Raw genomic sequence first — 12,677 nt, 5'->3', positions numbered from 1 at the left:
GGCACAGTGAGTCGGGCATTCATGCACCACTGGAGTTTATACCTGTGAAGCAGAGTGGCCTTGTAACAAGGACCTACGACATGACTATGGCCCTTTGACCCAATAATGCCACTCCTGGAGACCGGCCTTAGGACCTGATCAGAAATGCAGTCGGCCACAAGGATCTTCCCTGCAGCTCCACCAAGGCCCTCTTGGCTCCCCTGAGTCGTGACACTTCTGCATCTAGGCCTACACACAGCCTGGCTATCCCGGGTCACTGCACCCCTCCTGACCTGCCGGGATCCTACTGGGGTTTCAGGCCTTGCCTCAGATGTGACTGACTGGGCTGCGGGCCGTCCCTCTGTCTCTCCGAGCACTGGGCACACACACTGTAATTACCCACTGACTTGTCTCTCTCCCCCAGCAAACAGGAAGAGAAACTGTGTCTGCCTTATCTGGCTGTATTCCCCTGTACCCTGCACACAACACATAAGCTAACTGAAAAAAACCAGAAAGGTGACACGCTCTGTAACAACGTCCTGCCGCTCCCCTGGGAGCGCTCTGCCCCCCCCCCCCCCCCGATGCCGCAGACAGAAGGCAGGACTCACCGACATGAAGTGGAACCTGAGGACGTTGTCAATTCCCAGCGCTTTCAGCTGCAGGACGACGGGTGCCAGGTTGCTCCGCTGCATCTCCGGAACGGTGGACTGAGGCAGCTTCTCAAAGGCCTCCTCTGTGGATAGGAAGTCAGAACTGTTTGGGATCAAATGTCCCAATCACATGCAATTCACGGTCCTTCTCTAAGTCTACCAAGAGGCTCTAGGAGTCTTGGCTCAGATGCATATGATACTGCCACATTCAGTTGTCTCACTTTGAGGAAAGATCATTCTATTTTTTAAATACCTTAGATAAATATATTTGGACAGTATCTCTTTATAAAAGTTTGCCCTTTTACTTTAGATTGCTTTTTTAAATGTGCTTTTTGTTAGCAAAACATCAAATCAAAGCAACAGGTTATTTGCTGGATCACTGTGGACGCTCAGTTACCACTCCCTCTGCTTGGGACAGAGTAAGTCAAGGAAGCAAGAACTGCACATAAAAGCAAAGAACAATTTCAAAATGAACAACCAAATATAACCCAAACACAACCAGAGCATCACCAGAATATAAAAAATGACCGAACTGGGGGAGGAGGGTAGAGCACATGCTTAGAATGCACGAGGTCCTGGGTTCAATCCCCAGTACCTCCATTAAAAAAAAAAAAATTGTATACAGAGCAAAAACTGTCCAAATCTAATTTTTTAAATCAATGAGCCAGGCAGACATACATCACACCCAGAATCTGATGCTGCCCCCAAAGATTACTGAATGATTACATGCACCACCAGGAATAAAAGGTGACCTTAAACAGGAAAAAGCACCGCAAGGCTCAGAAGTGCCAAGGTGAGGAGGGGGAGGAGAAGGGGGATGGGAGGGCAGGAGACTCTGGGAGGCCTTTTTATAAAAGCTAGGTAAAAGGGTGGGGGAAAAAAAAGAGGGCAGGAAGAGATGAAATCCTTCTTGTGTATATTTAGAAAGCTTATGATTACATGCAGAAGGATTACATACAAAATCCTCCCACATCAGTCAACATTTCAACTGTGCACACCCTCCTTTCACACAAGGGTGGCCCAACTTCCATTCAGATCATAAATCTTCAGTTAACTAGAAAAAAAATCAGAACAAAACAAAAGGTGCCTTGAAGAAATAGCACTATCACTTAAGGACTTCAAAAAGGTTTTCTTTGAGAAAATAGACAATAAATATTTGGTGGATTGATTGATACAAATTGCCAAATGCATGGGTCCAACTGGAAGGTTCTGGGTAAGAGGCAACAGCAGGAAGTTCCACATGGGATATTCCCTTTGAGTTTCAAGAGCACTTGGGGATAGCTTTTTGGTAGGATAACTACACTCTCCAAGCACACTGCTGACCAAGGGAGAAGGAGCAAAGTTACCAGCTAAGAGGACAATCCTGCTGAGAAAACGACAGGAAGCAGGTGCTTCCTAAGAGTTCAGTGACACTCAAAGTCTACTGAGGACTCGAGCACACAGGACATTAGGCCAAGAGCTGCAAGGACTATAGGCCAACAGCTTTTGAGAAGCTTCAGTGATATGAAGGGGCCTGGGACCAAGATGAGGAACAGGCTAGGTCCCGTTGAGGGGTCCTCCCAGAGAACTGGAGGCTCAGGGAGGGAGGGAGGACAGCTGGTGGAAGAAGGCATTTAAGGGCACTGCCATTTGAGACAATTTAAAGGATAAGGAGCATCTGCTTGGGCAGAGGAAAGGGAAAGATACCAAAGAAAGGTGTCAATGGTATGAGAGGTAGATGTGGGAAAACAGCAGGTATGTCCAAGAAGCGTGTAGTTCAGCAGGGATGCAGTGCAGGGTAGGTGTCAGTGGACAGCAGGAGAAGACAAGCTAGAAAAAGTCCTGCAAGGTTCTGGGAAACTTAGTGAACAGGTAGCACCCTGCTCAGGGCTGCATCCTCTGAGAGCTCATCTGGAAGCAGGTTAGCAGAGACAGCCTAGAGGCTGGACCCCACTACTGTCAGGTGGCCTCTCCCTAAACCCACCTCCACTAAAACTGCTCATGCTGAGGGAGCCAGTGACCTTTTAACCTAATCCACCTGCCTATCTTTAGTCCAGTCTACTGTTTGATTTCTTTGGAGTATGAGATGATGCTGGCCATTTCCTCTTTAAAAGTAACTTGAGTTCCTCAAGTTAAACGAAGAATTACCACATGACTCTGCAATTCTACTCCCAGGTGTATATCCAGAAGAATTAAAAACAGGTACTCAAACAAGTACATGTACATGCAGGTTCATGGCAGCACTATTCACAATAGCCAAAAGGTGGAAACAACCATCAACTAATGAACAGATAAACAAATGACGGTACATCCATACAATGGAATATTATTCAGCAATAAAAAGGAACAAAGTACTGATATAATGTAAATGAACCTGGAAAGCATTATGTTAAATTAAAGAAACTAGACACAAAACATCTTATTATATGAAATATCCAAAACAGAAACAATCATCCCTTGGTGTCCATGGGAGGTTGGTTCCAGAACACCCCTCTCCCCTATTACAGATACCAAAATCCGAGGATGCTCAAGTCCCTTATATAAAATGGCATGGTATTTGCATGTAACCTACATACACCCTCCCACATACTTTAAATCATCTCTAGATTACTTATAGTACCTACTACAATGTAAATACTGTGTAAATTGTTGTAAATATACTATAAATGGTACATAAATAGTTGCTGGTGTGCAAGCAAATTTAAGCTTTGCTTTTGGAATTTTCTGGAATTTTAAAAAATATTTTGAACCTGCAGATACAGAGGGCCAACTGTCAATCCAAAGAGACAGAACAATGATTAGTGGTTTCCAGGGGCAGGGAGAAATGGACAGAAACTGTTTAATGGGCAAAAGGTTCCTCTGGAGGGGTGAAAATGTTTTGAAACTAGATAAAGGTGATGGCCACACACTGTGTGTGAACATAATAAATGTCACTGAGCTGTTCAAGTCAAAATGGTTAATTTCACATTATGTGAATTTCACCTCAATAATTTTTTTTTACGTTTCTCAACACTTCCTCCCCCCATATTTCAGTTCACCTTTTAGGTCTGGTTCTCCTCCTTCCACTTTACTCGTTCTTCTTAGCACCTTCAGGGGAAGACCGTTACCTCCCTGGCTTCAGGCTCTGCCTTCTCGCTCCCTCCCATGAATCCTCCTTACCCTCTTCCTCGCCTCCAAATACTGGTACATCCCTTCACCTGGATTAACTACTGGGCTGCCAATGAGATCGGGCTCAAATATTGAGTGTAGTGCCCTCTCCAGCACAGTAACTCCAGCTCTCTGCTTCCAAAGCTCAGACCCATTACAGAGACACCATAATATGCCGATCTGTGTGTGAGTCTGCCTCCACCCAGGGCTGTCAGCCCTAGATCTCTAAGCCCTGGCTCCATGCCTGGCACAGAGCAAGAGCTCTGTAAACATTTGCTACAAGAATGAATGATGTCAAGGACTGAACAAAGACAACAATCACCAGAAAGGAAAGAAGTAGTAAAGGGTAAAAGCTCTGGATCTGGTAAGTGACTGCAGATGGGTACTGGACAGAGGAAGGAATTAAAAATGATTTGAAAAATAAGTGTGGATCATTGAGAGAAACCTTGATACTATAGCCCATAAAAGAGAAGTACAAAGAGGGAAAAAGCAGCTCTGAGGACATCATTTCTGTAGGTAAGGCTGTCGTCTAGCTGGAGAGAAAGCTCCTTAAAGGCTGGGACAGTCTTTATTATAATCTCATCTGATTCCCCTGGAGCCTAGCACAGTGCATGGCACAGAGCAGGAACTGACCAATTAACTGCTTTCTATCAATGAGTCTCAGGATAGATCCAGCCACTTCAGCTCGGCAGAGATGCTCTGAACCAGGGGTAAAGATGGAACCCAATTTGAGGCCGCACAGGATTCAGGGATCCCAGAACAAGAAAACAGCACATGAAGCTAAGGGAAAGGTAATAAAGACAGGACCTGAGCCGCAGGGCCCTAGCTACACGTCACGTGGCTACAGACAGGCTGAGGCCACGACATTAAGTCAGAAAGGGGATGGCAAATGATTGGTAATTCATGGTCCAGCTTTGGCCAGTGGGGAGCAGTTGCAAAGAAGTGCCGCATTTGGAGTGAGGAAGGTTGGGGGTGTGGGGGTGATGACAGAGGGCCTCGTGAGGGAAGTCTGGATCTTATGCAAAGTTCTGTCCATTACAGGTGGATATCTGTTATATTCTCCGACGCACAGGCTGACTATGAGAAAGCCACACTTACCTGTATAAAGGCGGTAACATTTTCCTGAGCGGCTGCGGCCACCACGTCCTGCTCGCTGGTTGGCTGATGCCTGGGACACTGGGACCACCACCAAGCACTCAATAGCTGTCCTAGGGTTGTAGGCTCGGAGTTTCACGAAACCACAGTCAATCACATACACAATCCCGCTGATTGTGATGGAGGTTTCTGCCACGTTGGTGGCCACTATCACCTAGGTTCCCCATAGAAAGGAGAGCAAGGATAACAGTTATTTGTTTCTCTTCACTTTGAGTAAACGAATCAAAATCCTAAAAGACTTAAAGATATTTCCGACAGTGTAGCATCTGTGAGAGGCAGTTTGGTATGCTGGATAGAACATGATGAGTTTAGGGTCAGAGCACCTGGGGTTTGGCTTCTCCCTAAGCGTGGGGCCTTGGACAAGTTACTTAACCTCCTGAGCATGACTGCTCATCTACACAATGATGTTTACCCTCTCCTGGGTTCTTGAGAAGATTAAATGTGAAATATGCCTGAAGTGATTAGATCTTGGTACTTGGCCCAGAATAAAGATTCAACAAATGTCAGTTTTTACCTTTTGCACAATTCAGTAAATCACCACCTTGGACGTGTCTAGTCATTTATTTGCTCCCATTCTAACCGTTTTCTGAGGGTCTGCACTTTGCCAGGGCCTCTTCAAGGTGCCAGGAATGTATGATGAACAAGACAAGCTCCCTGCTCTCCCAGAGTCTACATTCCAGTGTGAGTGTCTGGGTGGGGAAGTACTGAACATAAACCAGAGTGACAAATACTAGGAAGGAAATGCAACAGGGAAATATTTAAATATTATGGAGTGCTCAGTGTATACATTATATGTAATATTATAATAGCGGAGCCTGCTACTTCAGATTAGATAGCCAGGGAAAGCCTCTCTAAAAGATGATTTCAGGCTGAGACCTGAGTAACAAGCGGCAGCCAATCCTTTAGAGATCCAGGCAGAGGAAGGAGAAACCGCCAATGTGGCCAGAGACCAGAGTAAAAAACAAGATAAGATTAAGAGGGAGGCAGGGACCAGATCATGCACGGTCTCTGGGCCACGTTTAAGGGGTCTGCATTTTGTTCCACAGGCACCAGGCGCTGCCCCTGGAGGGTGTGAAGCAGCAGGAGACATAAATGGCACTTAGAACATTTTCCGAGAACATTCACATCAATCATTTCATAAAAATCTTCCTACCATTTTTATGTAGAGGAGAGTCAGGAGTTTATGCTATAAAACCAGCCATCTACAAGTTACTCTTATTCATGTTTACAGCTGAGAAAACCGAGCCTCGGGGTTGAGTAACTCATCCCAGGGCTTCTGGTGAGTCAGGCACAGAATCCAGGTCCTCTTGACCACTGGCTGCAGCTCATGTTTGACGGGACAGACTTGAGTTGCTCCAGCCCAATGGCCAGGAGGCCATCCCTCACCTGCTGTTTTCTCTGCCACCTGCAAATAAACAGCCACTCTGAGCCAACTTCGGGTCACAGGAGGGAAAGCAGAGCAAGGCCCAAGGAGACCCTGAACAGGAAGCAGACTCGCTGCCAACTGGTTCCTTCAAACCGATGCTTCTCCCCAAGCCTTTCCCCACTCCAGTTTCAAGGTTAAATATTTTTAAGCCACACCTTGAAGTAATTGACTTAAACCGGCTCTCTAGGCAAACTGATGCTTAAAACAAATGGTTTAGCAACCATTTTGCAGTAACTAATCTAAAGCTCCTGACTGATTATGATTACCCATCAAGACAGTCCTTTAAGCCAAGGTCATGCTGTGTGATGGAGAAACATGAGACATGAAGAAAGGAAGCAGAGAAGTTATCTACTCTGACAATTACCGAACCTTCTGTGGGGCAGGTTTAGAAATCTTTGCAACTCATTATTTATGGCATGCTTCTAGATCTGCTGCATAGAAACATGGGCCTAAAATCCTCAAAGAAACCTTCCTATTTAGCAAGTTTTACTTCAATTTAAAATACATCTTTCCAGCAGATGGCAAAGGGACACCAACATGATTACGGACGGCTGCAAACACCCTCAGCCCTTGGGGTTAGTCTCACCTTTCTGACACTGCGTGACACCCTTTCAAACACCTTCATCTGCTCAAAGGAAGGCAGTCCTGCATACATGGGGAGAACCCGGAGGTGTCTCTTCATCCCAGTCCGACCCAGTGCTCGAGCCTGCTCGATCAGCATAGACACGACAGTTTCCACCTCTTCCTAAAAACATTGACCCAGGAACCAAAGAAACCAAGACCAAATTGAAGCATGTCATTTTACCATACGGCAAGAAGATGAAAGCTGGGATCAGGGTTTTAAGTGTGGTCAGACTCATGACTTTCAGAGCCATCACGTTCCACATAGGGGTGGTATTTAATCAAATGCTAACAAACAACGGTGTCAGTGGGGTGAAAATTCGCAACAGTCAGGTTAATTATTGAAATCTATACTATCTGCAGTCAATAGAAGAATCCCCAATAAAACAATGACTATTTTACTGAGCTTTTTTAACGCACTGTGTCAAACAGCGTGGCGTACATATGGACAAGCTGTGGCATATAAAATCGCTGTAAGTCTTCCCTAGAAAAGATTACTGAACAATGGAAAATGTTTGACAGTGGAAATGATTACAGCTAGAGGGTAATTCTGAACAGAGCTACAACCTTGAGTGAGCCTTTGGGCTGTGTTCTCCCAGTGATGTGCCTACTTGTCCCCCCAGGACGAGCTGCAAAGGCGTCACCGGGAGAAGGGGATGCAGCAGCAACACGGACGCACAAATTCACCTGATGCAACGTTCAACTCTGGTATCAAAATGGCCCATTGACCCAACTTCCTAATTTACTTTGGAATTAGCTAATAAATTTAAAATACATTTAACCCTCTGCAGACAGAACGGGCAGGAGCTAATGACTCTCTGGCAATTGAGTCACTAGAAGAATGACATCAAACTAAACAATTTTTTATGCAATTAAGTAATCACAAAGTACAATAAAACATGAAATCAATGGCTAATAAAGTAACAGGCCTCTGTACAAATTTTGGTGCTGTCTTAACGTGTCTGTTCATCAGAGAAAAGGTCCAATGGAATTACCTGGCCAGTAAGAAATGCTAGTATGTCTCCATCTCCCTCTGTCTGGTGAATTTTCATCACAGTTTCTACAGCTGATTTGATATAATCTGGAACAGGACTGAAAAGATGCATGAGATAAATTCATCGCTAGAACGTGCTCTTTAATTATAAGTCAGTTACCCTAACAATCTGGCAGCGAAGCCTTGTGAAAGGTAGTTTGGGCCTGCCCAGCAGATAATCAGTACAGGAACAATTAAAATAAATAATCATTCTTTTTTTTTCTTTTTTTAAATGCAGCATTCAAAAACAATCCATAATCACACATAAACTATGATTTTTGGCTTCATTGGCTGAGACATAAAAGCAATAAACCCGTGCAAATAGATGTGTTATCTTTTTTGGGGCGGGGTAGTTAGGTTTATTTATTCATCTATTTATTATTTTTAACGGAGGGACCAGGGATTGAACCCGGGAGCTCGTGCATGCTAAGCTTTGCACTCTACCACTGAGCTATACCTTCCCCACTAGGTGTGTTATCTTTAGCATGCAAAGATGCCTGGCCAGTGAAACTGGGGGCTATGGTCCCAGTGCTGATCCCACACTCTTTCCAGTTCCCCTCCTGACCCCTGGCAGCATGTCTGAGATGGGTAGGTGGAGCTGATGGGTGTCCTGTCCTGCCAGAACGACTCAGAAGTCAAGCCCACAACTCTCTGGATTTATCCACCACTGGCCCAAGCTCCTGGTCTTTGTCCAATGACTGGGCACAGGAACTAGGATGACCCCCCGGCCCCTGTCTGGGGAGGCTCCTCCCAGAAATGAAAACCAGGTCTTGCCAAGATGTAGAACTGAGAACCAAATGATTCAAATCACCAACACTGCCCCAGCTGACAGTCTTGGAAAGCCCAGTTCTGAAAACTAAAGAGCCCTCTTCCCTGTGACCTTGTTAGCAGTTTGCTCTTTCCAGCTGAGCTGCTGACCACAGATTGATAGAAACCTGCACTGTCAGTATGGGGAGTTTAAATTCAGCAGTGATACTGAGCAGAGTTCCAGAACACCCTATCAAGGACAGGAAGGACAAAACACGTCCCTCCTCACCAGCCTGGCACATCGCCCTTGGAGCTGTGAGCAGGTGCAGTTGCTTCTCGTTCCACAGAACAGGCCTCCTTGTCTAACTGCCCTTGTTAAAGATCCAAGCGTCATCAAACCTTTGCAGATAAAAGATGTCCACTGGAAACTGTTCGCCCTTCCACTGTAAGGATCACACACGTATCCCTGGTTGGGTCACTGGTGTCATTTTGATTAAAGAAATCCCGAAATTTCTAAAAGAAAAAAAAAAAAAAGAATCAATTCTTCATTCCTCTCAAAAACAACAACAAAAAAGGTCCACAGTAATTCATGGAAAGAAAGAAAATGATACAAAACTGGAAGAGCAGAGGATAGGGAGTAGGGACTGGATACCTATAATACAGACTAGGAGCTACAAATAATCATTAAAAATCATATTTTTATTACTGCGATTGTGGAGAATCACATCTCAGTGATGGACTCTTTATGGAAGATTTAATGGAAATAATAAAGGTTAGACTTTCAAACTGCATTTAGCAGTGTATCTGAGTCAACATGAAGCTGTGGTATACTTACCCTATCCCACACCCCTCCTGTATTTTATTCAACTGAAAATTAGGTCAAAAGGCGTGATTCAAGTTAAAATACAAGTTAAATCAAGTTGGTGCGTAGTTCTGATCTGGAAAGCACAGCTCTGATCACACAAGTTGTCAGTTTATAAAGGAAACTTGTACGTCTATGAGCAGCAGGTACGCTCCTGGTACCATAGCTGCAGAACTGTATTGACTCAAATTCTCCCAGTAGATTTCAGGTCACTTGATGGCAGGGATGGGGTCCTCTCCATCTGTACATGCCCTACAGGAGGTAGCACATGTTTTGCATGGGGAGGATCACCAATTATTCACTTCTCTGACACTCCTACTCACAGGACCCTGGCTCTTGGCAACTATCTTGAATGGGTGGCCGTGTCCTTGTCTGTGGACTTGACCACCAGGCCTGCAGTCTACAGGGAGGCCTGGCATGAGAGCTCTGGCCAACAATGGGGGAGAGAGGCTCCACCGAAGATCTCTGCTTTGGGGAATGTGACCCCAAGACACAGAGAAGCTGAGACCGAGAAGAACTGAGTGCCCATCCTGGTGGGAGAGTGTGTGTTGGAGGGGAGCTGATGCCCAGCTGCGGGGGCCCACACAACCTGGTAGGCGGAGGGCGCCATTATCTGACTCAGTGGCCTTCCCGTTCCCGAGACCTGGCTCAGCATTACTTTCTCTTCTCCTAGGAGGCCTGGTTATGTGATCACGTGGCTGTCTTCTTTACTCCCCCAGGTACCTTCCCTAAACATGCCCACAACTGCTCCTGGAAACCGGGAGCCGAGGGGTGTACCGAGGAACTGCATCAAATACAAAGTGAAAGGCTAGGAGGAGTACTTCTAAAAAAGTTGACTGGGTGGAACTACAGAATACTTAAATGCTTGCTACATGTTAACCTCAAAGCTGTGTTTGAGAAGAGGAAGCAGAGACACAGAAGTGCCTCAGGCCAACAAAAGAACTGTGCTGTGCTGGGAAGAACAAGCACCACATGGCACCTCTCCACTCCTCCTTTTGGGTAAATTCCCTTCAAGTGACTTCAGCCTTCCTGTGTCTTACGGTGTGCACAGCACGGCACACTAAAAGTACTGCACAGACGAGGGAGAAGAGACTCCACCCCCCCCCCCAAAAGTGTGAATAATCCAGGGAGGAAGACGTGCAAAGAACCAGTCACAACATAAACTGAGGCCCAATGACTGGACGACCAGAAAAGAGCTGTGAGTTACAGTCAGAGAGATGGAAAGGCCAGTGCTGACTGGCTGTCGGGAGGGCTTCCTGGAGGTGACAGTCTCCACTGGCTAGGCCTTAAAGACTGAGGAGGATGATCGCTGGCTGGGAAGGAGAAGAGGCAGCCCTTCCTAGGATGACAGCAGAATGGAGACGGAGGTGTAAAAAAGCCCCTGACAGCGGCCGGAGCCCAAGGTCTGAGGAGGCCTGCATCACCTCGGAGCTGGCCCTCTCACTGACAAAGTAACAAACTGCTCTCTACACCCTGCAAGGCTGTTGCTCCTCAAAAGTGTGGGGGACTGCGCTTGGCACAGTCCCCCACTGGCCTCAATGGCACTCAGCAGGCAGTCATAGTGGTCCCGCTGAAGTGGCTCAAACGTCAAGGACTTGGACCCCCAGCAGCCATGCCCACCCTCGGCCTGTGCAGACTGGCCCCAAGTGGGCACCTGACCCCAACAGACCCCAAATTCCTTCTCTAGAAATCTGGAAAGAGAAATTATTCTTTCTTCAAGTAGCTGGACCTGTGACAAAAAACTATGGGCAGTGTCAGCCATCATATTTTCTGCCATGTGAATGGAAGCCAATAAAAGAAAAATAATACCACGTGGTGCGATGGTCGATGGTTGACAAATACTTCGTACTTACACCCGGTCATGTTCTATACCTGCTGGCTTAACTGGGCTGACGCTAACAAAGCAGCTCACCCATTCAAGGCAACTATTTGATCGGCCCCCGTCAAACTCTGCCTCTACCTCCCAGCCACAGACACTGGTGTCCTCACCTGCAGGCTGGGCCACCTCGGGCTCAGAGTGAAACCAGAGCAGGTGGCATCTATCCCTTCAGGCAGTGGAGCTTGGAATGAGTCTGTCACCCACAGATCCAGCAGCTGGAGGACCGGGGATGAGTTCTGGCCACCCTGGGCCTCTGGGTCAAAATGCTACCTGAGCCACACCCTGCCCCACTCCCACACACACACTCACTCTCTCACCCACGGCAGTCCTTCCTCCCTCATCCTCACTCTCTTACTCTCATGTGGGAACTCACATATCACGCCCCACCGGCACCCACACCCACCCACGTCCCCCCACACACATACTGAGACCTCCCCTCCCCCACAGAGGCAGTGCTGTGTGAGGAAGGATGAGGACATGAGTGGCCTGAGCCCACCCCAGGCCCCGCTGAATGCTGCTGACATCTCAGCAGCCCTTGTGTCCTAGCACACCCAAGGGATGACACGTCAACTCCGTCCCACTTTCCCACTTGAAAAATCACTTCCAGGAAGTCCACCTCTGTCTGCCTTCTGTCTGTAGGCAGAACGGAAAGAAGCTGTTTTTAGATCTCTGTGCCACACCAGAAGACAATGAAAGGCAGCTGTAAGCAACAACCAAGTATTAACAGTGACTCTAAGAAAAGACTTGGACATTATAGTTTTCAAACACTATAAAAACTATCGGGAACAATTTTTAAAAGGGGGGGTAGTGACGAAGATGAGATGTAAAATGGAGATGTTCTGGGCAACTTGGCCATGGAGAAGGCAACGAGAGATGAGGCCAGGCTCAGTCCTCAGAACAGCACCCCTGCAGGGCTCCTGGGAAAAAGGCATGGGAATTCATTCAAGGGCGCAACAGAGAGCTTTAACGCAAAACTTATCACGGGCAGACCTAAGACAACAGACTCCTGCAGCCCGTGAGAAGGTCTGAGAAACAAGCCAGGGGACACGTGCAGACACCTCTCTTAGCCATGCTGAGTTTTTTCTCCCTCCAAGCTGTTGTACATCCCAGAAGCCACAGGGAGACCAGGACGAGGCCCTTTCCATATCTCAGCTGCATGACAGAACTGGCCTTCTGACTGGTCTTTCCACATCTGTTCT

At 46.8% G+C, this 12,677-nt stretch overlaps 1 protein-coding gene across 1 annotated transcript in view; it reads right to left on the bottom strand.

Moving 5' to 3' along the window:
• Window positions 1-12,677, bottom strand: part of DHX35 (DEAH-box helicase 35) — a 63,010-nt gene that overhangs the window by 19,698 nt on the left and 30,635 nt on the right. Inside the window, 6 exon segments of the mRNA XM_032462299.1 lie at window positions 588-712; window positions 4,854-5,064; window positions 6,923-7,081; window positions 7,953-8,049; window positions 9,137-9,165; window positions 9,167-9,250. Of these exon segments, the coding sequence (XP_032318190.1) occupies window positions 588-712; window positions 4,854-5,064; window positions 6,923-7,081; window positions 7,953-8,049; window positions 9,137-9,165; window positions 9,167-9,250 (705 nt within the window).

The sequence above is a fragment of the Camelus ferus genome, chromosome 19 (genome assembly GCF_009834535.1).
Source record: "Camelus ferus isolate YT-003-E chromosome 19, BCGSAC_Cfer_1.0, whole genome shotgun sequence".
NCBI classification, from domain to species: domain Eukaryota; kingdom Metazoa; phylum Chordata; class Mammalia; order Artiodactyla; family Camelidae; genus Camelus; species Camelus ferus.
This window is presented reverse-complemented; position numbering and strand designations above follow the sequence as displayed.